We start from the raw sequence: 27,537 nt of genomic DNA on the forward strand, positions 1-27,537 counted from the left end.
CTTCCCAGAGCTGATCAGCAGCTGGGTGTGGCCCTGCCTGTGTGTGTGTTAGTGGCGGCTTTAATAGCCTGGCTCAGCAAGACAGGTTAAAGGGGGCTTGTGCTGGCAGAACAGGTAGACTCGGAGGTTATTCAGCACAACAGGTGGCTTCCCAAGGGGTCCATCCCATCACAATCTCAACCCTTGAAAATCAACATGGGTAAAGCTTTGGAGGAGAAAACATTATTTCCTCACAGAGTTTATCCCTTATAATTTTGTCAGGAACCTGTTTTTACCTCCCTATCCCCACGCTGGATCACTGGAGACTGGGTCACTGGGCCTGCCCAGAAATATTGAGGATCCCGGGGAAGCTGTGGGAGGTTAGAGCTATCTGCAAAGATGCCTGGTGCCGCTGCACTTTTTCTGGCTCCTGATGCTACTCCTGCTCCCTACCACCAGAAACTGTAGAAAGGGTAGTCCAGTCTGAAGCTGTATCATCTTAGCCAGAAGAATCTCTGCAGGGCCAGAAGGGGGATGATGGATATCATCCCTGTAGATCCTGCCCTAGCCCAATCAGTGTCTACCCTCTTCCCCGCTATGGACCCTGAAGCTGCAAAGAACTCTTTCTCTGCCTCAAGGGAAGGACATGTTTCCATAGGAGTGTCTGACACATTTATGTGATCTGCACAGAGGGGGCCTTCTTTCATGGGCTCATCTGGGGTGAAAGAATCCAGGCCAATTAGAGTATGTGCAGAGAAACATACTACAAGCACATGTCAGAGATGGTCTAGGTATATTTTGTCCTGCCTCAGTGCTGGGGACTAGACTAAATGACCTCTCAAGTTCTCTTCCAGCCTTATACTTCTGTCATTCTACTCAACATGAATAAGGATACTATGGACAGTCAGGGGCGGAACTAGACAGAGTCCTGACTGCCAGTTTTCTCTAGCCCCTGGTCAAGGGCCTCCCTTTTTACTAAGCACTGTCCCTCCTCATTTGAATTTTCAGACTACTGCTACAGATTAGAAAAGGGAGGGATGGTTTTATACATGTTTGCTTTGAAATCAGAATGTAAAATGAGTAACTTGAGAAGGTTGTTTTCATACTTAAATTTCTCATGTTTAGTTAAAAAGGCACAATAAGGAAATAAGAATATCAATGCCACAATATCAGAGGGGTAGCCCTGTTAGTCTGTATCCACAAAAACAATGAGGAGTCCGGTGGCACCTTAAAGACGAACAGATTTATTAGGGAATAAGCTTTCATGGGTAAAAAAACCACTTCTTCAGATGCAATGCCACCATTACCATTCAAAGACACTTTATGAGGAAAGGTACAATACTGTGTAGATACAGGTTTCAGAGTAACAGCCGTGTTAGTCTGTATTCGCAAAAAGAAAAGGAGTACTTGTGGCACCTTAGAGACTAACCAATTTATTTGAGCATGAGCTTTCGTGAGCTACAGCTCACTTCACTGCATCCGATGCATGAAAGCTCATGCTCAAATAAATTGGTTAGTCTCTAAGGTGCCACAAGTACTCCTTTTCTTTTTGTGTAGATACAGTTAAAACTGACTGTAAACGATAAAAAGGAAAGAGCTAGAGAATTTGACTAATGACCAGGTAATATTAAAAGAAATAAGTATCCACTACAGCTTTACTGAAAAGTGACTACATTGGTGTATGGCCAGAGATGTGAGAACAAATTACAAGTACATGAAAGAGTGTAAACACCAAAGGAGAGGTATTGCTTCAGATGGTCTGAAAGGGACTTGCAAATAAGTGGGAGAGGAAAGTGAGCAAAGGAACACATCAGCTATATATCAAGAGAGAATTTGTAACAACATTTTATCTTAGACTGTGAAATAGACTGGCAATGAGAGTATACTGTTTGTAGGGGCAGGGAGGAATAAACTCCTTGGGACCTCCTTTCCACTTTTACAATTTTGTGGTAATAAAACATTTAGTTAACAGAACTATGTTGTTATTTTGAATTCACTTCAGGCATCACATGGTGTCAAATCTGCTGGATCCGTTTTCCAAAGAGATTCAAAACGACCAATTTCTGTCAAAAACATGAAGTCACAAATCTAGATGAGATTCTTTAAAATATATAAACAACTGAAATAAGTTACAATCCTGAGGCATACTATGTAGTAAATTTTTGCAGTACTTTAGTGGAGCCATAGAAAGATACCTTTCGAGGGCCCATTTCAGCAACAGCTGCATCCATCATCTGATGCTAATGCAAGCCATGCAAAATATGAGAGCAGGCATTTCCACACTGAGCATATGGTGGGGTTCTCTCTCTCCCCACATTTTCAAATGACATGAAGCTTTAAAGAGGAACTTTTTGTGGGGGGAAATTTAATACAAGAATAACTTAAATACAAAGCACTTCCTCTTGCCACCAAACTGCCATATTTCCCTGACTGCTAATAAAGTTAGCAGCCAGAATCTTTCAAACTATTTCTGTTTGAAATATTTTGCATTTGCAGCTCAGCTTCTGCAGTGAAGCCATCGATCACTTTGTGATCCTGATGTCAAAAATTCATAACTGGATTACCAGCCCGTGATCCCTCCTCCCCACAGTTCCATGCAAATCCTGAATAAATAGATCCAGCATAAGTGACTGCAAGGATGGCATTCTTCCCCAGGAATGAATACAATGTTCCAGGGTCTCAAACCCATAAAGATGGTCCCTACAATCCTCCTCCATGGAGAGTTTTGACCAGTCGACTCATGAAGTCACAGATTCACTGGCCATGGCCCTGTTAGTTTTTTATCCCACCCAAATCCTAGACAGCCCTGCTACAGACAAAGCTGCCACAGAGCACTTCCCTGACATAGAAGACTTTTGCTGGGCATACTCTCCATAGCTGGGACCACTTCTCCCACTGAAACCTTCCACTACTCTTCTCCAAGCCAAAATGCTTTAGCCCTCAAGTGAAAATACCACCCATATCATCAAGGTCTTATCACTCTCCCAAGCTGGAAGCTCTTGTGCAATTAGCCTGGTTCATACCTTTGAAACAGGAAGGGACTGTGAGTTGGCCATTTATACACTGAGTGGGTATGGTATAGCCACACTTTTCCTCTTTATTTTTGCAGAAAAAGAAAATAGTTTCAGCATGCTGTATTCCTTCCTTGAGGTCTTGCTGAACTTTTATCTTCCGGCCATTGTATAACACTGTGGCTTTGTTAACTGGTATTTTACACGGTGCTGAAAAACAATTAATTTGTAAGTGGTACTTCTGAATAATCAGAGCTCTATTTAAAAACTGAATGGGCCAGGTCTTTTGAAGAAGATACAGAAATAACATTTGGAGGTAAACCACCACCATGTGGCCCATGCAGGTCTGTCCACTTGCCTAGCTAGGTGGAGTTCAGACCCTGTGTGGGATATTCGATAGTGGGCTAAGTGACTTTGAAGCATGCTTAGGTGTTTTTGAAAATCCCGCCCTGTGACTTATTGCAGTATGCTGGTTTAGATGAATACGTGTACTTGATTAATGTGGTTAATTGCCTGGTTTCCATAGGTCAGTTGTGAGTGTCTCTTTACTTCGGAACATCCAAATAAACGGCATCTTTGACCCTTTTCATAATTTAGAAGTGTGAATATGTTTCAAATGGTCTAAATATTGATGGAAAACAAATTAAGTGACATAATCACAGAAAATGTTACTTCTGATCACAGTAAATGGGGGACACTAGTGAGGCCAGGTCTACACTAGAAAAGGTTTACTGGTGTAATTATACTGGCAAACCCTTCTAGTGCAGGTACAGTTTACTCCACCATAAAACATGCTTTTGGTGGTATAGCTTTTACATTGAGGTTTTTGCCAGTATAAAAACGTTTCTTTAAAAAAGGTGGTGGGGGAGGGGGAAGTGCCCCTAAGCAACAATGCAACACCAGCAAAAGTTTCTAATGTAGGCCTGACCAGAGTACAATGTTTTCATTCAGTTATGAGAAAGATGAGGGAAAAGAGAAAATTCAGATGTAGTGGAAATAGGTGCATGATCACTGAAGTCTATTCAGTTGTATCCTCTTACACGAGGTCAGATTTTGAAGCAGATAATCATTTCATGTTTTATTACAGACCCCAGTTTGAAACGTTTGTACTTTCTGCCTTGTAACAGTGGCCCATCTCAAAACAAAGACATCTCCCATGATGGACAGCTACACTTTTAACACAATACAGGTCAATAGATGGTTTTTAATACAGAGTATATATATATTCATACCTTTACATGATGGCTTGGTGGACCAGCGACCTGTTTTTTCACACCTTGATTCCCTTGGTCCATCTAGCACATAATGAGGCTGGCAGCCATAATCGACGCTCTCCATATAATGATAGGTTCTCCGGACTGCAAAATTTACGAATCCATTTTCTATCCCTGTTGGATGTGGACATTGTACATCTGTTGCAGAAAAAACAAAGCTGCATCTGTTGTGGAAGTTTAAGACATGTTGTATAGTGTGGAAAACATGGTAACCTTGAAACTTTCTTTGGTTCCTCTTTCACACAGATACACCATGAGAGAAGGTGAAAATGTTGGAAAGAAAAAATATTATTTTGTTTAGAAATATTTTCATTATAATCTATGGATCAGATCCTAAAATAGTGGAATTTGGCACAGGTCCACTGAAGTCAATGGAGTTATGCGAATGGGGTTACCAACTGGAGTAACTAACTGACAGTCTAGTCCTTTATTTCTTAAATTGATGAAATAATTCACCTCTAGTGCTTGGTTAGTGCAATATGTTCATGAGCCAGATTTTGCTTTCATACCAGTGGAAGTTGCTCTTGATTTGCATAAACTTAACATCATAAGTTATAGTTACCTTGGAGCAGCGTTTTGTTCTACAAAATGTGGCATCTTGAGGTCATTATCAGCACTCTGCTTTCATTCACGATTCTGCCTTTCAGAATAGGGTGAATTTTAGTCTATCCAATGTATGAGTTAACAGGTTGGTATCTTTTTAAGATAGCCCATTTTAAAAAAATTATTGTTCATGCTATTTCATACATGTTATTCTAAGAAGCTTTTAAAATAATAAAATAAATAATAATAATAAAGTAAATTAGTGATAATATATTTACTTACACCTGCATTCTGGGATATCACTCCAGCTCCCATTGGCCATACAAGTAGCGGTTTCATTTCCAAACAACGCAAAAGATGGTAAGCATTCAAAACGGATAATATCTTGGAAGACAGACTCATTTCCAGGCGTTAGCTTATGGTAAGAAATAACTCCGAATTCAGGAAGTGAGGGAGGAGGACATGTCACAGCTGGAAAAAACAGAGCATCATTATTCCACATATGTTATAAATCTAGCTCAGTGATACTCAGACTGAATCTCCAGAGCTGCAAGTGGCTTTTTAATGTGCCTCCTGCAGCTCTTTGCAGCACACATTAAAACACTGTGTGATTTAATTATTAACCAGTCTAGGTTATGAACCAATTGTTGTTGATAAAATAATAATACTTGGTCAGTTATTTTGCTGTGAGAAATAAATAAAAAATATATATACACACACATGCACAGATACACACACACACTAAATATTTCCCATCATACTGTTTAAATATGAATATATAGTACTATAGTATATGAAACGATGAATTCACACTACGGTGGCTCTTTTGGGTAATGCTGATAGCTAATTGGCTCCTGAACCACTGAGGTCTGAGAATCACTGGCCTAGCTGTTACCGCTGCCTTGAGGAACATCACACAGAACGAGCACTATGCCCATCATGGAATTATGTACATCATCACAGAGAAATATATTTGCCAAAGCAATAAGATTAAAAGGCTTAGTGGCATCAACATTTGTAATTCATGGATTGCTGTAAAATTTTACAGATTATATAAAAATACATAGACCATTACAGCATATTGTTAGGATATAGATATTCAGGCCTGTCTGCAAAAGCCTGTACTTTAAGAATTTAGGTGTATTCTTATCACTTGGCTAGTTCCAGAGGTATAAAAGAAAGAATCAAAACCACTGTCTGCCAGTGTAAGGGCCTTCTCTTACTGTGACTGTTTGTGGCCCTGTGCTTAGGCTCAGGCCTTTGGCTAAGCAGCAGAGGCAGCCATAAGCTGGGAAGCGAACATTCACATCCTCACATTCCAAACTAGTCACACTGAAATAAGGTGCTATTCGGCTGTTAGGAATACAATCCTGTCCTGATAGTTCCTATCACCTTCAGAGAAAGGGAAGTGCCTGGAAAATGTAAAAGGAAACTTAGTTTGATAGCATCCTGTCTGGCAAGAACTCACTTATCAATAGCTGGGATGTGAAATCCTCACTTCTGTGTCGTCTTGTCATTGTAGTTCCCACTTTGCTATTGTTTGTCTGTATAATCTCTGTCTGGTTCTGTGATTGTTCCTGTCTGCTGTATAATTAATTTTGCTGGGTGTAAACTAATTAAGGTGGTGGGATATAATTGGTTACATAATCATGTTACAATATGTTAGGATTAGTTAGTTAAATTTCAGGAAAATGATTGGTTAAGGTATAGCTAAGCAGAACTCAAGTTTTACTATATAATCTGTAGTCAATGAGGAAGTGACTGGGTGGGGGTGGGCATGGGCACGTGGGTGTGGGGGTGGGCATGTGGGTGTGGGAAATGGGAGCAGGGAATGGGGGTAAGAAAATTGGAATCATGTTTTGCTAAAGGGGGAAATGGGAACAGGGAATGGGAGTAAGGAAGTTGGAATCATGTTTGGCTAAGGGTAGGAATGGGAACAGGGACACAGGTGTAAGGCTCTGTGGTGTCAGAGCTGGGAAGGAGGATACTAAGGAAGGGAACTGGAATCATGCTTGCTGGAAGTTCACCCCAATAAACATCGAATTGTTTGCATCTTTGGACTTCGGGTATTGTTGCTCTCTGTTCATGCGAGAAGGACCAGGGAAGTAAGTGGGTGAAGGAATAAGCCCCCTAACACATATTTGTACTTCTCTCATCAAAGTGTTCTATGTCTATGAAGGGTCAATTATGGCAAAACAACACCTACACCAGAGTTGCAGGGTTTCCCGAATATCCTAATTTCAGAGAGAGGGAGACTGAAGCAAAGAGGATAAGTGACCTGCCCACTCCCCAGGGAATCAACATCATCTCCGCTCTAGTATTAGAATTCAGGAGTCCCAGACTCCCATTCTATTAAACAGATTATTAAACTACACTTCTCTTACAATGCACACATCAAAAAAAAAAAAAAGAAGAAGAAGAAGAAGAAGAAGAAGAAGAAGAAGAAGAAGAAGAAGATCCCACCATTATTTCTCTCCATGTCAAAGATAGAAGGTCTGATTCTTATTTACACTGAGTTCCTCTACACTGCTCTGGCACTGCTAAGAAGCCTTGGAGTGGATGTAAATATATTTATGCCCACTTTACGCGTCTTTAAAAGGCCAAAACAACATAAAGAAGTCTTGACTGTAAATAAGAATAAGGCCCAGAGAATTTCTTTTATATATGGGAAACGTACGTTGGCATTCAGGTAGTTTTCCACTCCACTGTCCATCTGCCATGCACTGGCTAGTGTTTGCTCCATAGAGAATGTATCTGAAGAGAAAGAGACCCATTTATAAGCAAGCTTTGAGACCATTTGCATGTAGCAGAATTGAAATAATCTTTACAAGAGGGACTGGTACTTCTCTAAAAGAAACCTAGCAAGCAGATATGCACTGCACCGTATGGTCCAAATCCTGGAATCCTTCCCTAGTTCAAACACCCATTGACTTTAATGGGAATTTTGATTAAAACCTGAAAAAATTGGCTCTATACTAACACTGCAAGTTTCCAAAAGGCGTGGTTTCACAATAGGAGAAAACGAATATGAGGCCGATGCCTTCCACATTCAACTATATATAGTATTTGACAAATTGGTTTATATAATTGATTAATACGGTGTATACATGCACGTAAAGAATATTGATTTGTCATTAATACAGTGGATGGTACAATAAATGGTTTCTGGGGAGCAATGCTCAGTTATCTATGACAAGTACATTGATTCTGTTTGTCTAAAATCAGATACTTCAGGGTAGACACCATAGACACCAGTTAGACACCAGTTAGCCCAGTTTAATTCTCATGAACATTCCCTCTAATGTCCTTATCTCCAGACTTCCATGATTATATTAGTGAAAGTACTTACACTGAGTTTTAATGAAATGCTCATCCTGTTTCTGTCATTTCTATATTACACAGCTGGAAACCAGCAAATTATCATTAGCAAAATGAAGTCCATCAATCAAATCCCATTATTATACTGAATGTCAGAGTTGCCTTTATTTATTGCTTGTTATACTGTGTTTCTCAGAGGAGCAGCTTGAATGAAATCATTTACACCAGTGCTTAATTTGTAATGAAAGAGGTGCCGGGGTTCAAGCAATTAGCTGCCAGGGCTCAAGAATTTTTTTTTACATTCATAACTGATGCAGCAGGCCCAGAGGTGCCGGGGCTATGAACTGCCAAGCCCAGAGGTGCCAGGGCTCAGCCCTGGCACAAATTAAGCCCTGATTTACACACAGAAATGAATTCCAGGCTGTGCTTCAGCCGTGAATGTCACAGGTGAAAAATATTTGCTAATGAATTATTCCAGTGGAATGAACAAATGAGGTGAGATACATGTTTGTCTGACTATTGTCCAGATATCTTTGTATCTGTAGTCTTAGATGGATACCTTACAAAGAAGTGATACCTTTATGCTGTACTAGTGTTATGGTGATACAAGAAACAGTGTGTCCATCAAAGTAACAGCCATGTGACAGCTACAACTCCCCAGGCTACTTTCCCATGGCCTCTTCCCAACACCTTCTTTATCCTCACCACAGGACCTTCTTCCTGATGCCAGATAGCATTTATACTCCTCAGTCCTCCAGCGGCATGCCCACACCCACACCCACGCCCACGCCCACGCCCACGCCCACGCCCACACCCACTCACTCTCAGCTCCTTGCACACTCTTGCTCCCAGCTCCTCGCACACACCTTACGAACTGAAGTGAGTCCTTTTTAAAACCAGGTGCCCTGATTAGCCTGCCTGTCCTAATTGATTCTGGTAGCTTCTTAATTGGCTCCAGGTGTCCTAATTAGCCTGCCTCAGTTGGTTCCAGCAACTTCCTGATTGTTCTGGAACAGCCCATTATCTTACTCAGCGAAAAGGGACCTGCTTAATCTGGGGCTAATATATCTACCTTCGATCATTCCCCAGAGGCTGGGGTGGGGAGGCTTCTGCCCACCCACTTCCTGGATCCCAATAGGATCACTCTCCTGTAGCCATCTGGCCTGACCCTGTCACAATACACACACGGCTATGCAGAGCTCCATCCACCCTGCCCACATTTTGGTTCTCATTTCCTCCTATGCCCCCTTCTTATAGCATAGATTCCACAGAATCCTCTCAGCTTTCAGCTCTTATGTTTCATTCCACACTCAGCTTCATGCCTTTCTCATGTTGCTCCCTCCTGCAGAAGAGTGACTGTCCTATCCATCTCCAAGTCTGTCCCCAAAACTTACTTGTTTCATTTGGATACTGATCTTAGACACCTGGTCAACACTATTCTCCCCTCTGACTCTCTCTCTTTCTCTCTCTTTCTCTCTCTCTTTTTCCACTGAATGCATCCAATGAAGTGAGCTGTAGCGCACGAAAGCTTATGCTCAAATAAATTTGTTAGTGTCTAAGGTGCCACAAGTACTCCTTTTCTCTTTCTTCTGATACTTTTAGGCTTTAAGCTGTTTAGGGAAGGATCTCTTATTTCCATGTGGGTTTTTTTTTCCATTGTCAAGTATACTGTAATGGGGGCCATCACCCCAAAATCACCCAGGTGACTTGGTGCAGCATTGCCATTGTGTCTGCCTCAGTTTCCCTGAGTGAGGGTTTTAATAAAGCCAGTGAGGCTTGTACATTGAACAGCACCCCTTCAGGGGTCTAATTTATTCAACCCCAAAGACAGAACCATCATGTAAATAGGCCTCCCCCTCAGTATCTGTAGCAGGACAGGGAGGAGGCTGAGTCAGCCTTTGTCTGTCAACGCTAATTATGTCCAAGGTTCCTTATCTGTGAGGCCTTTGTGACCCAGAACCCTTTTCTGGAGTCAGGGCTGTCTTGTCATTAGCTGGGGGAGGGTCTCTCCTATTGCATCAAACTTCCCACAGAGGCTGACCCTCCCCAGGATAACATAAAATTCCTCTTTTCCCCAGGCTTTTGTTGCCCAGTGAACTCTTTCAAAGTAGCCAGGTTTCTCTGAGATTTGTCATTCATAGTCCCTTCTTGTCACAACTACTCCCACCCAGGAGCATTTTTATTTGGTTTTCTTTGCTGGTGACCTCCATCACCAGCTTCCCCTGAGAAGCCTTCTCCATAGACATGTTCTCCTACTTTCTGGGAACTGTTCCTCTCCCCAGGAGCCTCTGTTCCCCTAGCTAGCCACCACCAGGCATAGCTTCCTTTTATCGCACCAGAGTGCTCCCCTCTGGTGTAATTAACTGCCTCTCAGAACCTCTCAGAGGTCAGCACAACTACTGACCACTTCGGGGGCCAGCTGCCCTCTGGCACACACCCTAAGGTGCTATGCAAATAATAAAAACATTGGATACAAAGTGCGCTGATGACATACTAATGATGCAGCACGCACTGAACAGCCTATTTTGTGTGTTGTTTATTTTAGAGCCAGACATTCAGCAGGCCTCCTTAGCTGAATCCACAAAAATTGTGAGTGGATCCACTGTGCAGTCACAACATATAACTACATACTTCAACAAGTTGCTTGATGGGTGACTGCTCATTTGCACATTGAAAGCGTGGTTAGGTATATTTTGTTAGGATATTTCTTTTAAACTTTGTCTACCTACATTTTTTTTTCACGCAAGTGATTTGTTTCTACAGATTTCTTCCATGTTTTAATGTTACGCGACAGCACTTCAAAACACGGGAACAGCTCTCGCTGAAACACCATTTTATATATCGCTCAAAGTGCTGTTATCAAACGTCTGTCTCTGTATTTTCCTTAGCCAATTCCTTTGAATTTATTCTAATCTCCAAAACCGGCAGCACTTTTTCAAACCAGACAACCCTGGGTAAAAGTGTATTGCACTGCTGCATAGGGAGACCAAATTAGGGTTAACCTCGAGTTTTCATTCACTGTTCAGGGAAAGACATAGAAGCAATATTGTCAACCCCCAAGAGCCTAGATTGTTATGGAGCGGTCTCTGATGCAGGAGTTCATCTCATGCTGTATGAAGGGGATTTACCAAGGGGGGAGAAGGTGGCACAGAATTTTTTTTTTTTGCATAAAATCAGCCCTGCCATTTGGACTGGTTCCATTTCTGTGAGTCATTCTCTTGGGAGTAGCAAAAGCCCCCGCTAAGCTATGGCCAAGGTTAAACAGGGTGTGAGTGAGAGAGAGAGAGAGAGAGAGAGAGAGAGAGAGAGACCTGTCCTCCACACCAATTCTTGACTATTTGGGGCACCTACCAAGTGAAGAATTTTTTTAATCAGTTGTTTAGCAGCTCCAAAAGCTCTGACACAGTCATTTCCATATGACCTTGTTTCCCACATTCTCAATCTGAGTGATGCTGTCTGGAGATCACTTTGTTGATTTGAATTGAATATCGTACTAACATGGGGACTGAAATCTGCCCTATTTCTTTGTCAGCTCAATTCATGGGGTCTCAATGTCCGCTCTAGCTGTCATCCCCCTAATTGTATCTTCCCCAGTTTCACTAAGGTGGAAGATACAATCCTCATCCCATTGAAATCCAGGGGAATTTCAGCATGGACTAACAAAACCAAGAATTGTTCTTAATGATCCAATCCAACATCCATTGAAGTCCATGGGCAGACTCAGTGGGAACAGGTGGCCCCTAAGTGATCATGTACATCATTCTGTGTTATTCTGGTGGAAGCATCAGTCATTCTGAAATTTTTTGCCATTATTCTCAATCCTTTCATTGATTTTTCAGTTTTCCAAGGCTATCGCAGATTTCTTATTAATTAGGGGCTCACAGTTTTCTTGTTTTAATTTTTCAATCCAGCTTGCAGTTTCACTGGCTTTCGCTTATATTTGTGCATTTTAAATTGAGTTATTTATCCTTCCCATGAGCAGAGATCCCTGTAGGTGCACTGATTGTCAGGATGAGTTGGGGACACTCCAAGGAATGGATGATGACTGCTTTGGGGCCTGAATTTTTCAATAATGCAGACCACATTTCTCAGTAGCTTCCTTATAACTTTGAAACACTGCTTTGATCTTCCTTTGCCTTAAACTTGCTGCTTGGGTTTAGCCTGATCATCTTATATAGCATGCAAGGTGGAATTATTCTCCATCACATAACTCCTCTATGTTATCCAGACTTGGAGATAACAAGAAAGCTGAATAAGATGGATGTCTATGGGAACCAATACTGGGGATTTTGAGAATAATAAAACCAAGACACTGTGTTTCTAGAAATACTTTATGTGGAAAGTGCAACAATTTCCTGGTTTAGTTCTTTAAAAGTATGTTCATTTTATTTACTATGTATTTTAAATACTATCACATTCCATAACAAAGTAACTCTGTCAATGTCCACAATGGGTGTTTAACAATTTCCTCTGAAATTTCTGCTAGTGGCTTCGATGATAGGCTACCTAACTACATGGATCATTCGTCTAATCCAGTATAGCAATACCTATGTTCACCATCATAATATATGAAATGTATCATTTTTATTTCTGTAGCTTTTCTCAATTAATAAAACCAGAGGATCTAGTTTATTACCTTTCTATGTTGAAGTTATTTTTAACAGCATGGTGAGTGAGAACTTACCCTGGTTCACATGAAAAGTGTATCAAACTTTGATAGTTCAAGTCTATAAAATGAACTATTCCATTTCTCATGGGTTCAGGATAGGGACATTTCTTTGCTGTTGTTTAAAGATGAGAGGATAATATTATTTCATGATATATAAAATAAAGCAGTCACAGTATTTAGAGCATTTAATGACTAGTGTCATTCAAGTTTCTTCACTTCTTTGTACACATTTTCATCACTCTATACATTTTATATTTGAAATCAAAACACATTTAAGATAGTTTCAAAGTTCTTAGTAATTAAATTAGCTCTGACAATTGATTAAGGGCTATGCAAAGCATGTGATATAAATAACTTGTCTGTGATTGAAGTCAATAAAGATTAAAGTTGTCAGGGTCCATTTAAGTATAATGGAATTTTGTAAACAAAAATATATTTCTATAGATGTCATTAAACTCAAAACCATCAATATTTTACTTACACGCTTTAAAACAATAGAATAAATGAACGTTCCAATTTTAAGGATGAAACAGCTGAGTTTAAATTTTGGTTATAAATATCATAAATAGTTACAGTTTTCAATGTATAAAGAACAACTCCACATAATTTCAATCTAAACACCTTTTATTTTGGATTGAGGGAATCAACAACAAGAAACAACAAAAGTAAAGCTCTCAATAGAGAGTGAAGTGTGCAACTCCTATCTAACAGCAGCAACCCAGAGAACAAAATAGCTGCTTACTTTACAATCTAAGAACTCAACTTTGCACTCAGTTCTTAGAATGTAAAGGCAAGAACACAGAAAATAAAGGCATCACAGCTTTGTAGCTAGATATATCACATGAACCATAAAAAAGCCTGTCAAACCAATGCACAGTCTATCAGCAGCAGAATATAACATCTAGGTTATATTTATGTATTTAAGTATTTATGATTTACTTACGTATACATCTCATTGTATTGATAGGCCATTTACCAGACCAAGGGCAAGTATACTTCCTTGAGCCACTCTGATGGCTATAACCAGGATCACAGGTGTACATAATTTCTTCACCTCTCTCATATATTCTCTTGTCTACATCAATTGTAGCAAATGGCACTTCACGGGGCTTGGGGCAAACTGGAAGAAAGGAAGCACTTTACAATAAAAGGCTTTAGTTATATATATAAAATCCTGGGCAGAGGATTTTTGTTTGTACAATTCAGAAAACTCAAGCACAGAGGTCTTCTACTCAGCTCAAAGGCATTTCTCCAGTTGTCTTTCTGTAACTGTTCATAGATCAAAGAACCACGTGATGGCACCCAGTGACACCTTTCAAAATAACAACACCCCCATCTTCGCTCTGCTGATCCTCCCAAGATAGTTTTAAGATGACAACACCCTGAATAATTTATCTCCCAGACAGAAAGAAAAGAAATAAGAACTGGGGGGCAGGAAGAGGGGTGCACACAGGGCCAGCTCTACAGTTTTGGCCGCCCCAAGCAGTGAAAAAAACTGCCACCGCAGCCCCAAAGGGGAGAAGCTGCTGCTGATTTGCCACCCCTTTGGAACTGCCCCCCAAGCACCCGCTTGGAATGCTGGTGCCTGGAGCTGGCCCTGGGTGCACACAGAACCCCTGGCATGGGCGGGAAGAATGGAGGACCCTGGGAAGGGGGGCTCACCCAGAACCCCTGCCACGGATGGAAAAAGGGCGACAATTGTATGGGGGAGTTGTTGGGCATACAAATTTACCCTAATTGTGAGCTCAACTGTGAAAAGCAAGTGAAAGTTCATAAAATGTCACAATAACCTACAACAACAAATGTTGATAGGAAAAGACACAAAAAAGAGACAGACTGAATTAGTCCGAACAAAAAGACCTCCTGATATAACTACCAGGCATGATCTTAAGACAGGCCTTGAAACAGGAAAAGTGTGGAACCAGAAATCAAAGAACCAAAATTGGTGTGTCGGGTATTAGACCTAATCGGTAGACAAAATAATAAGAGGCTGGACTATTCCTCCCCGTCATTTTTAAGAGTCGTACAAAGAAAACACTTTGGAGAGAAAAATTGGCTACTGGTGCAAGTTTCACCATTATGGTTGCCACCCCCACCATCTTCTGGAACCCAGTCCCTTTTTTCATCCTGACCCTGAAAGAGGTCCTGACCAGACATGGCCAGAGAAAGGAACACAGATGACATTGCCACCTCAACCAGCTGAATCCCAACCATCACCTGGGATGTGAGACTTTGTTTGTGTGTGTGTGTGTGTGTCTGCCTGTCTGTCTGTCACACAAACACCTTTGTGTGGTCTTGTCCTTGTCTCACCCCCTTGTGTGTTCTTTCCGTGTCTCTCACACCCATTCTTGTTCGGCTTTTCCTTCCCCACATTATTTCTTCAGTTTCCTAGCTCTCACCTTTTTCCTTCTAATGAGAGTCTGGTTTTGCTGGCCAAGACTGCATATTTTGTAAAACTGCTGTAAGCTGTGACCCGAAAAAGACACCCAAAAGCAATGCCCAAAAGAGCCCGAATGCTTGTCCAAGTTTGTCAGGGCTCAGGGTGGCTGATAAGATCATGTGCTGTGCCAGTGTTTTTCCAGCAGCGAGGTTGCAAGTGGGAGTCAACACCAGAGACAGATGCTGCATTTTCTACCCTCTCTATTCGTTTCTCTCCCTTTGAGTGTGGGTTGGTCTTGTTTTATCTTCTGAGAAATGGGCTCAGACTTTAACAGCAGCAATCATACAGTTCCAGCCTATCTCAATTAACTTCTCTTTTCCACCCATAGGACAGTTACCATCTAAGAGACTTTCAGATAAAGGGGGGTTTCTGTCTAAAGGAAGTGGAAACAAGGGATGTTATAATGAAAGTCATATTTAATACTTTACATTTCAAATGCCTTAATGGTTTTAACCTTTTATTAAAGATACAAAAAAGGAAAAGATTTTTAATGGTGTGTTTGCCATGGTACTAAGCAAGCTGAGGTATCTGTATACAAAACCCTAAACCTTGTCTAAAACTCTGTAATGTTTAACTCTTTAGGTCCTTTATTCTGTCTAAATTAACACAACAGATGGGACACACAGTGCCCCTGACATGTGGCAGAAGGTGAAATGGGGAGCCCACCCAGAACCCCTGCCATGGTGGGAAGGCAGGGGTATGTGGAGGAAAGAAGGAATAGGGGCCCACACCAAACCCCTGGAAAGGGGGAGTATAGGGGACAATGGTATTGGGGAGTGGGAGACAGGAGATACACAGAGCTCCTGGCGTGTTGTGAGGAGAATGGAAGATCCTGGTATGGGGGTGGAGGGATGCTATGAGGACACAGAGAAGGGGGGAGTGGGACGGTTGCAGGGAGTCCCTGAAATAGAGAATGATGGTAGGATGGCACACAGGAAGCTGGGGAGTCGGGGGAACAGTGAAATACAAGGAGCCCCTGATATGTGCAATGCCATACGCTCAGCCTACAGAAGCAGTACAAGGTGATAGCATTTTTCTTGAAAACTAATATTTTGGCCAGACTTTTCCAACTGCTTGAGAACACCCAGAGATTCCGCAAAACCCCCCTCACCACCAAGGTGCTCCCATCCTCACCGTCTATCTACAACACAGAACATTATTTGCTATGCAAAAGTCAAAGATACTTACCATGTTCTGCAAGAGCACCGTGTGCTAGAGTAACAATCCACAAGAACAGCACAGTGGGCATTGCTGCGAGTTCACAAGCCTCCAAAATGACTCTAAACTAGCTGTTTCTTCTCTTAAACAAAGCAGACAACCACAAGGTTTGTAAATATTAACTCTTCATGTTTACTCTGATCTAGTAAATAGAAGATAGAAGATTGCTGGCAATACAGGCAGAAATGTTCCTCTCCTGCTTGTTGTTCATGTATTACAGGAATTCAGACAGTGATCGATTCTGAAGGTCACTCATCTCTGCCTGATGGTTCCCCCGGATTTTGTCCTCTTGAATTTGTGTTTTCAAGAAAGTAGGCACCAACTAAGTCATCTCCCAATCTTTCAGGGCCAGTTCCTTATCAGGTGTAAATTGATGTAGCTCCATTCAACAGTGAGGAAGCTGATTTACACAGGCTGAAAAAAAAAATCTGGGTGATACTGGCTGACCAGGTCATGCTAGAGAGTATTCAGGTCAATTCACTTGTGTATTAGATCAAAGTGATTGTAAACGTACTTTTGGGTGTTTAAACTTCATAAAACTAATGGGATGTTACTTGTATTGTTTTTGCTTCTCTATTCCTGTCATAATGTAATAGGAAACATTTACTGGGAAAATACTCGTGAAACTAAATTACACATTGAAGAAATCTTGTGAAATGCTCATGAAGGACTCTATGGTAAGACTGGTACAGTGATCCAGGAATTCACATTTGTTACTGCCTTGGGGAAATCTAATTACAGAATATATCACCAGTTGGGCGGGGGGGTCTTCCTGGTTTTCTGACAGTCTGACCTGAGACTGGCACTCACAGTTGTGAGCCACTCCAGACAGCTTGACAATCTGGCCCTCAGACTTTTACTCTGCATGGGAGAGGGTAGCCCTCTGTAACAGAACAGCTTGCCCTGTGGGCTGGAGAACCTCGGGTTAAGCCAATCCTGATTATGGAATGAGCCCACTTTGCGGGGAATCAAGCAATTCCCTATAAAAAACAGAAGGTGGCTGCAGTGAACGGGGGAAGCTCAGGGAGTTGTAGTGATGCTGGTGAACACTGTGGTTGCTGAAGAAGAAAGGAGCTGGGACAGGATGATTCCTGAAGGACCATAACACCAGTGAGCTTGGAGAGTAAAGTGGTGAGTGGTGGTTCACAGAAGACAGGGAAGAAACCCTGACTGTGTTTAGGAATGGACATAAGAACCCAAGCAGGGAGGAGTGATTGGGAGACTCAGACTGGAATGGAAGAAGAGCCCTGGGAATGAGAGAAAATCCCAGAACAAAGTATGGAATTTTTTTGTGTTGGACTGAGCTCCAGTTTAGGACTCTGGTTTGTTGCAAATTTGTTCTGGTATTAAACTAGTCCCAGACAGGGGTACTATTAACCAGAGAGCCTCTGAGTTTTTAAAGGGGCCTGAAGAGAGGAAAAAGAGAAGCTGGGAGTCTGCAGAGACAATCCCGCTCCCCTGGCCAGGAGGGAGTGCTAAATAAGCAGCAGTCCTGTTATACCATCCTACTGCATATGGTGGTCATGCCAGCCAGACACCACTGCTAGTAGCCAACATAGTTCTTCCTTTCCTGTGCAATAACCATCTTTTGCCCCACAAAGGCCTAAGAGTAGCTCAGAATGGGAACACAATGGAACAAACACTGTAAGACAAGAATCTTAAAATGGTGGTGGTGGAGTGGGCTAACTTATTCAATATACAGTGATCACAGATCAATTGCCAAATTCTCAGCAGGTGTAAATCATGGTCGCTCCTCTGATTGTGGAGCAGAGGATCAGTGACTCCAGAGCTACACTGATTTACACCAGGTGAGGAGCAAGCTCAATAAACTTCTGGTGTAGAAGTTTTAGCTAGTTCTCTCTTGAGGCAACCTCTCTTCAGCTGGTGGAAACTTTTCAAGTGCAACCGAAATAACACTGTAATCTCTTTCACGCGTTGACATTTCTAATCTAAGAAAAGTCCTCACCCCTAGCAGCAGCCTGACTCACTTTGTGCGGGGGAGCATGGGGCCACAGACAATTGCCCTGCTTGCTACCCCCTAACGCGGGCCCTGGCTTTTATATGCAGAAAAACAGTTCTTGTGGCATAGATGGGCCATGGAGTTTTTATAGCCTACTGGGGGGGGGGGGGGGGGCTTAAAAAGAAAAAGGTTTAGAACCCCTGGTATAAGGCAGGATTTGAACACTCCGCTGGTGGTGGCTTTGCCCACCTGTTTGGGGAAGGTATTTCACACATACAGAGTAGCCTGGTCACAACTGTAGGACAAGTAGACAGATGGAGCATGGAGTCTGGCATCAATGGCATGCTGGAGTATCTTTGGGTGTGATGTTGTGCGGGGCTGGGCTGGGTCTATACACACACTCTAACCAATGTCCGTTCTGAAACCGTTTAGCCTTTGTTTTTAAAAAGCGTCTGTTTGCATTTAAAATATAAACTTTGACCAGAATATTAAATAATCAGAAACATGCGAATCTCTTCAGATTGAAAGTGTTTTTAACAGTTTCTGTGCTTTGGCTCTGAGTGCCTTGCACAAAATATTTACCAAACTCACACAGTCAAAGGACAAAGTGCAGCTTTTCAACCTCTAACAAAACTTGACTCCCATGAGTCTTTTCTCCTATTTACATTATTTATTAGTCACAGTTTTTCTATTCCTTTAAAAAAAATATTGACAAAACATCTTTACCCTTGCCAAGACCTATGGGAAGATGAGATGAGCTCTAAACTTTTCCTTTTTGGCTTAACACCTTGCCAGGCTCTAGCTACTATTGATGTTACATTCTGACCTATGTTTTAAAACAACACAGGAACACGAAGGCCCAACTTGCCTGAGTCAAGAGATTTCACCATTAGTCAATCTCCATGTGAGCATTTCCCATAATGATCACCAGATGGCATAATGTACTCGATTGTGTATCACACCGCTATAAGCATGAGCTGAAAAGCTTTATATGCTGCTTTAAGACAAAAGATGCAACAGAAAAACAATGGATTGAATAAGTTTCAGGTTAACTGGTATCTTCATAGATATTTGAATATCCACACCAAATGGTCCCATTTCCTATTTATGAATAGATCTTTACCATTCCCCTGCATATCAAACTGAATGCAAAATGTGAGAATGCAGTCAATTCCATAACAACTACTGATACTCACTTCTGAAGCTCTTATTTAGCTTTTTATTTTGCAGCAGCAAAGAAATGTTAGAACGCATGCATGTCACACACAGGAATATTTTCTTCCAGTCCATGGGAATGAATAGTTAAGGAATAAATGTTGGGGTCGGGCTTACATGGCTCCTCTTGGCATAGAATCAGCAAGCCAATCAAGCTAAAGAAAAACTTTTTTCTCTCTGCATGTGGAGGATAGTCTTTAATTATACATGTCATCTAAAGCCCTGATCTTTCTTGCCATCCCTTTAGCACATAAATAACTTTATGGACATGAACATGAACAGCAATTTACTTCATGTGCACAAGTATTTACAGCATGCGAGCCTAAATTAAAGACAGCATGCCTGCCACAAAATGAACAGGGGAATATGCTTCCTCAAAGAAAGAGCAACTTGTTTTCCCCTTTTGGCAGATGCCTAGGGACTGAATACTTCCTTGCTATTTGTTTCATGCACCTTTTGTGAGCAGGTCCATTCTCAAGGTTATGTTGATCTCTTTGTCGAAGTGGGCTTTCAGTTTCTCAAGGAGAGAAACAAAACCAGGATTCAATCCAGACCACGAGTGTAATTTTCCTGAAAAGGTAAAAATGAAATTAAGTCGAGAATTCAGGAGATTTAAGAGGGTAAAACGGTCCCTTTTGGAAACTGTAGAGCTGGTGTTTAGTGGTTCTTCAGTTGTTGTTTGATCCCTCCAGTTCATAGGTATATTCATTTTTACACGTGAACATAAGAAGATATTGAGCTCAATAAAATCTTGTGCAGGGGTTTGTTTGGTTTCCTTTTCTTGAAATAAACACAAAGGGCCAGGTCGCAACCCCTTTCCCCAGGCTGCCAGAGGAAGAGAACTTCAGAAAGTTCCAGTGACCTGTGCAGGAATGGTGAGATCCAAGGCCTGGTCTCTGCAGTGAGCACAGGGTACAGTGCACCCCAGTTATTAGCATTACTCATCATTAGGGCTCCGTGTCTGTCCCGGAGGTTGTGGAAGTCACAGATTCTGTGACTTTCTGCGACCTCTGTGACTTCTGCAGCAGCCAGCGGCTGACCACAGGGCTGCCCAAGCAGCTGGCTCCAGCATCAGTTGCTCAGGTGGCCTTGGGGACAGCCACACTGGCCGCTGCTCGGGCAGCCGGGGGCAGCCACTCCCCAGGGACCATCCACAGCTGAGGCTGCTGGCCCTGGCCTCCCCAGCAGTGCCTCCCCCTTGTGGTGCCCCTCCCCAAGATTTAGTCCAGGGTATTTATAGTATAAGTCAAGGGCAGGTCATGGGCAGTGAATTTTTGTTTATTGGCTGTGACTTGTCCATGACTTTTACTGAAGATACCTGTGACTAAATCGTAGCCTTACTCATCATAACTCTTTCTAGTTACTGTTCCAGCCTGTTTTAGGAGCATTGTAGATAGCAAAGATATTTATGGGAGAGGTGTCCCATCAGGAGCCTAAATAGCATACCCAACCTGAAAATGCAACTGGGAAAGGGGGAGGGAGAACTGAACTGTGATGTGACAGTTCCTGCTATCTATGAACTTTTCACAAGAATGTCTGAGTTTCTATAATCTGTGTCTCCTTCTCAATGGTCACTATATTACAGAGTGTGCTATGCCTACGACCCTTCCAGTCTTTCTTGGCGTGCACTTCTCTTAGTGATAGGCCCTGGCCCTCCATTTTGCTCAAGGGGAGCCCCACAACTGTGATACTGGGTCCCTGACTTCAGCACCTCTGTTTCTCACCATTGCTTCTTCATCAGGTCCAAAAGAGCTTGGAACCGCATTGGAGAATTCCCCTTCTGGGAGCTATGCAACCAGCAAGTGTTTGCAGTGACACAGACAGCCTTTTCAAAACAAGACATTATTAATCAGTGGGAATGCAGTGCTCAGGGATATTGGGTTAAAATGGTAAAGAAATGTCAAATCACATAACCAAGCCAAGGGAAGCAGGCAGGTTAGGTGAAAGTTAAGCGGGTCCCTCTTTGCACTGGCCTGGAAGACAAACGGTATGCCTGCAGCAAGCCTCCCTGAACCTCCCAATCCAGGAGATCATGTTCCTTATAAAAGACCCTTCACACCTATGACCTCTGTTTCAAGTACCAGTCACACTTTTCACATATGTTGCCCCAACCCCCAGTTCATATAGAGGAGAGGTTGTGGGCAATTGCCTACCCGTATTCCAAAAAGTCCCATTAGCCAGTCATCATTAAAAGTTAATGGTCTGGTCTTTGGTCTTCATTCTATCTCTAAGGCAACTTTAGTCATATGTTGACAATTTGTGATACTTCATTCATGTCAACCCAGACATGTCTCAGTGACCCACATCCAGTCCATGAAACACTTAGGAGAGTGTCTCTGGAAGGAAATTAATCCCTCATGACCGAGTTGGTAGCAATATGAAAGTGCTTGTGTAAAAGAGTTATATATTGACAAATATATGGACATTTCCCTTGTTCTATACAATAATTAAAAATAAACTCACTCAATTCTGTACCAATTAGGACTAGTCCCATTTTCTAAGCATCAGCCATCATTTAATACATAGCTTGACACCAATTGGTCCAAATTTGTACATTAACTATCTTCAACTTCTGCAGCTAGGCAAAAGTCAAGTCGTGCAAAAGTCAAGTCATGCTTGTTCAGTGAAGATCTCTTTCATTTCTTGGGTGAGTGTTTAAACCAAACATGCAGTAACTAGCACTGACCTGACAGTTTTTTACTTCATTGGTGACATACAAATAGGGTCTGTATTTCATAAGTGGCACTAAAGGAAATGTTCTCATTAGCAGCATAATTTAGGGGCAAATTCTGCTCTGGGTTACACCACTGTCATTCCAGAGTGGTCTTGTTGAAGTTATTCCACCCTTCCAGTGGTGTAAGTCACTCCAGAATTTATTAGTTCAGCCTTACATCACTTCAGGCAGCCTCTGTTCAACCAAAAGTGTAGAACCAAAGAGACCAATTATTTTACCCTTTGGCCTGTGGTGTAAAGGGGCTGTAAAAACAGCGCAGGCAACCACTGGTGTCAAGAGATTCCCTGGGTGGCATAGAGCTCGCACAATAATGTTATGGTGTTTGCAAGCATGAGGCTGTTCTATTCTGCACTGTGGCCAGACCCACAGTATGGGGAGGCACAGAGCCACTTTTCTCCCTTCCTCCTCTACCCTGTAATAACTCTGTAAAGCAGTGAGATGTGAAAGGATGAGAACAGAAAGAGATACAAGGACAATGGAAGAGGAGAGAGAGAGAGAGAGGTTAAAGCACTTGTTTGGGTTTGCGGGTGGAGAAGCACCACATCAGCTCTAAACTTGCCTCTTCTTTGCCCCTCAGACAAGACTAAAAACCTGACAACATGCTCAAGATTCCCTTCATGGTTCGGCACCTGCTCCCAATGATGTCAGCGGGATATATTCCATTGATTTCAATGAGAGCAGCATCTGGCCCTACCTGTATGTATTGTATCATGCTAGAGCCTTGTTAGCACACTGAACCAATACAGGGATCAGATCTGGCCAGCAAGTTCTCCAAGGAAAACACAGTGCTGCAGGAATGCACTTTACAGTTGCAGTTTTGGCTTTTGACCACTTTGTGGACCAGTGGCACCTGACCTATTGGTTTTTGTCCGAGTTTCTAGATCACCTAGAAAAAGGGTTCGATTGGCAAATAAAAGCACTGGAAAAAACAGAGATGCAAAGTGTCAGTCGCTCTCAGAACTGATACATGTAACTATTTGCTCATCTTCACCTTGACATAGGGAGATGATTTCACATGAACATTGATATCTCGGTTCTCTCTCTCCCCAATAAATAGATAGCTAGGCTTTATAGTACTAGGATTTAGTGCTGCTCTTTTATTAAATTTCTTTGTGCCAGAATTGTTAGTTTTTGTTTTTCCCCAGTAACAATTGTTTTTGAGTTTTTTATGTTGGCTACTTGTTAAATTTTAAGATACTGCCCACAGCTGACTTGGCAAATGGCCAAAATATCACAACAGCATCCAGCTTGCCGTACATTTACTCACTGTTATTCTTTGGTTTCCCAAAATGGGTGGATTATTATTTTAAAAATCAGTAGCTGAGTTGTTGTTTGACTTATTCACCCAAGTTAAGAACATCAGCAAAAGTCCATGTGTCAGAAGGCAGCCTATAATCATTGCTATTTGGCTGTGTCAGAAGCCTCTCTTAGTATCAGCAGCTAAGTCTATGTAGATGGAAGCCGTTGATTTAAGATCTCTGTTAGCCTCTGGGTATTATCTGTTATATTATTTCTGGGCACAACTCCAGAGTAATCTAGGTGAATAAATCTGCCCTCTGTATCATTCAGTCTCTGTGCTTCTGACAAAGCACAGTGATATCAAAGACCTGATTCTGCTCTCCCTCTAGGCCAGGGCCTGATCCCAGACCCGCGGAAGTCAATGGAAGCCTTTCCAGTGGCTTCCTCTGAGTTTTGGATCTGCCTCATACAGCGCGTCTACACAAGTGTGCTCCATTAACTTTAATGGTATTACTCCTTATTTACAATCGATGTGAGATGAGAAACATGCCCCAAATCTTTATGATCAACACAAATAGAAATGTAATTGTGATTTTTGTCTTGTGTCTTAACCTCATTTTAAATGTTTTTGAGAAACCAGTGTAAGATCTCTGGGCCAGATCTTCAGCTGGTTTAGACTGGCATGACTCCACTGACTTCAGTGAAGCTACACTGTTTTATACCAGCTGAAGATATGGATCTACGCAATTAGATCATGTTCCCTGAGTGACTTACCATGTGAGATTTACCCAGGCAAGCAGTCACCTGGATGGATAACCTTGGGGAAAAAAGCATATGAAACCTCTTCGGCTGCAGGCATTTCATAGTAGTCCAATTTGCAGGAGCAAAAGTCCACAGAATCAACTCATTAAGGATCTAAGGAGAATATGCTTAGTGCTCTGAAGAAGGCTTATTTCTAACCCAAATTTTCTCATAAGGCAAAATTGCAGAACAATTCAAAAGTTTCATATTATTTCTTCTCCCCCTCCCACCTCCAGAATGTGACGGAGGTTACCTAGGAGGGACCTCAGTCCATTAAGACTTCAGATCTCCTCTTTTCCTATAGGCACAAGGTCCACCAGTGAAATCCCATGGCTCATTTTCCTCTGGCCCTTTCAGCCTTACATGCTCAGTGACCCCAGACGTTCAGAAGTTTTTTGCTAGTCCTGAAGCTTTCATGAAACCTGGCTCCATATCTGGTGAGGCATTGCCTGAAGGTCTCAGTTGGTGAACGCCATGCACTCTCAGAATCTGTCCTCCTGAAATCAAGCTTCAGATTCACCAATGTCATTATCGACACCAGGAACAGGTTGTCATGGTTCAGGAAATCTAATACAACTTCTGAGTCATGTGTGAGATCATGAACCCTGTCTGTGTCTTTATCAAGCTGCAAACTCCATTTCCAATGTGACACTTGTTTGCCTTCACTGTTGTCCTTTTACCTCCATGTTGGTCAGGAATTCCAAGAGGTAGCAGTCGAGGGCTAACAACAGAGTCATGACATCTGGATGGTCCACTGTTCAAAAAGAAGCACTATAGACAATAGGCTGCCTCCTACTCATGAGAACTAATTTATCAGGTGAGCAATTGCCTGGCAATTAAGTCAGTTGGTAGGGTCTGTGGTCACCTGTTGAGGCTGATCACGGAGTCACCTGACAGAGTGTTAAAGAATATGTAAAGAAAGACCAGGCATTCCATATTTTGGATAAGAAGCCATGTGCAGGAAGGCAGAGTGGAAAAGAAGGATCCTGGACACCTTGGAGGACTCTAGCCAATATCCAAGGAACTCTCCAGAGATCTGTTCCTTGGGGCCTGTGGTTCTCAGTCATTGCTTCTCTGGCCTATAGAGTCTCTCCCTCTGCTCAGGGGTTTTACTGCCCTCCTCCTTGGGGCCTGTGGCTGTCAATTCTGGGAGTTTCTCTCAATTGGGAGAGCTTCTTTATCTATGAGCACTTCCCTGTAATGGTGCCCTGGTGGTCTTTTATCAGGCCCAGGTGCTTATGATTCAATTATCGGCCAAGACAGACTCCTTAAATTAACTTGTTATGGGTAGTCTGGGCCCACTCCCAGACTTCAGTTAAGTGAATTCAGAGCTAAATGGAGAACAGATCTGAATTGTAATAGTACAAATAAAATACAGAAAACTCTTATCTATTAACATCCATGATGGAGGCAAAACTGAAGACAGCAAGATTGTACTGGGCTCCATATCAGATGACAAAAAGCTGGCACAAATACCACTGGCAGATAAAGAACTCTCTGAAGTGCTGGCAATTCAGCACTATCAGTTCAAATGAAAATCATGTTATAAAAAACCATCTAAGTAAGTTCAAACATTTAACTGAATGAAAATTTATCAAGTCCGATTAGAAAATAAACTGGTCTCTTATCAAGCAGCTAACAGACCATCCATACCAGGGAGGGAGGAAAGCTTATTTAAAAATAAATGGATACTGGTGATATTTTCCTGTATTTAAAAAATGGCATTTTCCTGAAATGAAGCCAGGTTATGGAAACACAGATAAGATTGCCTCCAAATAAAGAAACACTCTTCTTTCCATCAGCATATCTGATTCTGATCATTTGAGAGGTATTTGAACACCAGAGACTAATTTGGCCTGCTCTAATTTATTTCAAAAAATTTCCTAGCAGACTGCTATTCTTGGTAGGTGTTAGACCTTCTTTCATAAGCTGAAATTCTTCTACTGGTGAAGCTATGAAAGTTCTAAATCAACCTCTCACTTAAGGAGATTGAAAAAGTGATCTCAGAACTGAAACCTTAATAAAGCACCAAGTCCTGGTGGATGTGCCAATGACTCTTAAAAACAGACAATATTGCTGCTTGACTGTTTTAATATTTCCCCTTTGGAAAGGCTTTTGGGTGAATTTCTTTGAATTTTGTGCACAACAGAAATTCTTTTTTTTAATGCATTTAAGAGTTTTAGTAGGTGATTTTAGCGCGAATGATAAGAGTGAAAGGTTAATTTGACTTGAGCCAGGCGTGCTACTGGAAAATCATGGTGCTATGCAAGCTCACACGATGTAGTTCATATCTGTTCAGTACAGTAGAACCTCAGAGTTATGAACACCAGAGTTATGAACTGACCAGTCAGCCACACACCTCATTTGGAACCAGAAATATGCAATCAGGCAGCAGCAGAGACAAAAATAAATAAATAAATAAATAAATACAGTGCAGTATTGTGTCAAACATAAACTATTAAAAAATTAAGGGAAAGCAGCATTTTTCTTCTGCATAGTAAAGTTTCAAAGCTTTATTAAGTCAATGTTCAGCTGTAAACTTTTGAAAGAACGACCATGTTTTGTTCAGAGTTATGAACATTTCAGAATTACGAACAACCTCCATTCCCAAGGTGTTTATAACTATGAGGTTCTACTGTATTCCATTACTAGATTATTGCTGAACAACCTCATAATTGTGCCTAGCAGCATGGTACTGTTGTAGTGTGGACAAAGGGGGAGTAGGAAGCTATGCCAGTAAACTCATTCCAGTTTGTAACAATCACAAATCTGTCATTTCAGTCTAGTTGTGGTGGTAGAGTTTTTTGTGCTGTTCAATCAAAACTATATAAGCAGATTTAATTCCAGGTTGCCTCAGAAGTGCGTGGGTGTTTTTGGAGGAGGTGCAGATTTGAGGTCCACTTCAGACACCTCTGATTACTGAGGAAGAGAGGGTATGTTCTTTCCTTAGAACTATGATGTTCAGAGATCAATCTAGAGCCAGATTTTCAAAAAAAGCTCTGGACCAGATTTTGAAAAGCTCATAAATGGAGTCAGATTTTCAAAAGACCTCCGATCCTATTGAGGCACTAGAGCCAATTTTCAAAAGTGCTCAGCAAATAACATGTATTAAGTCTTTCTGAAAATCCAGTCAATT

At 41.8% G+C, this 27,537-nt stretch overlaps 1 protein-coding gene across 1 annotated transcript; it reads right to left on the bottom strand.

The window, feature by feature from the left end:
• Positions 1 to 1,200: 1,200 nt before the first annotated feature.
• On the bottom strand, positions 1,201 to 16,492 carry APOH (apolipoprotein H). Its single transcript, XM_048818103.2, has 8 exons — positions 16,423 to 16,492; positions 13,738 to 13,914; positions 12,810 to 12,906; positions 7,485 to 7,561; positions 5,090 to 5,278; positions 4,223 to 4,402; positions 3,003 to 3,200; positions 1,201 to 2,042 (listed from the first exon to the last, which is right to left on the bottom strand). Exons 1-8 carry the CDS (start codon positions 16,481 to 16,483, stop codon positions 1,978 to 1,980), a joined length of 1,044 nt encoding a protein of 347 aa, XP_048674060.1. The 5' UTR covers positions 16,484 to 16,492; the 3' UTR covers positions 1,201 to 1,977.
• Positions 16,493 to 27,537: the final 11,045 nt, after the last annotated feature.

The sequence above is a fragment of the Caretta caretta genome, chromosome 14 (assembly GCF_965140235.1).
Source record: "Caretta caretta isolate rCarCar2 chromosome 14, rCarCar1.hap1, whole genome shotgun sequence".
NCBI lineage: Eukaryota > Metazoa > Chordata > Testudines > Cheloniidae > Caretta > Caretta caretta.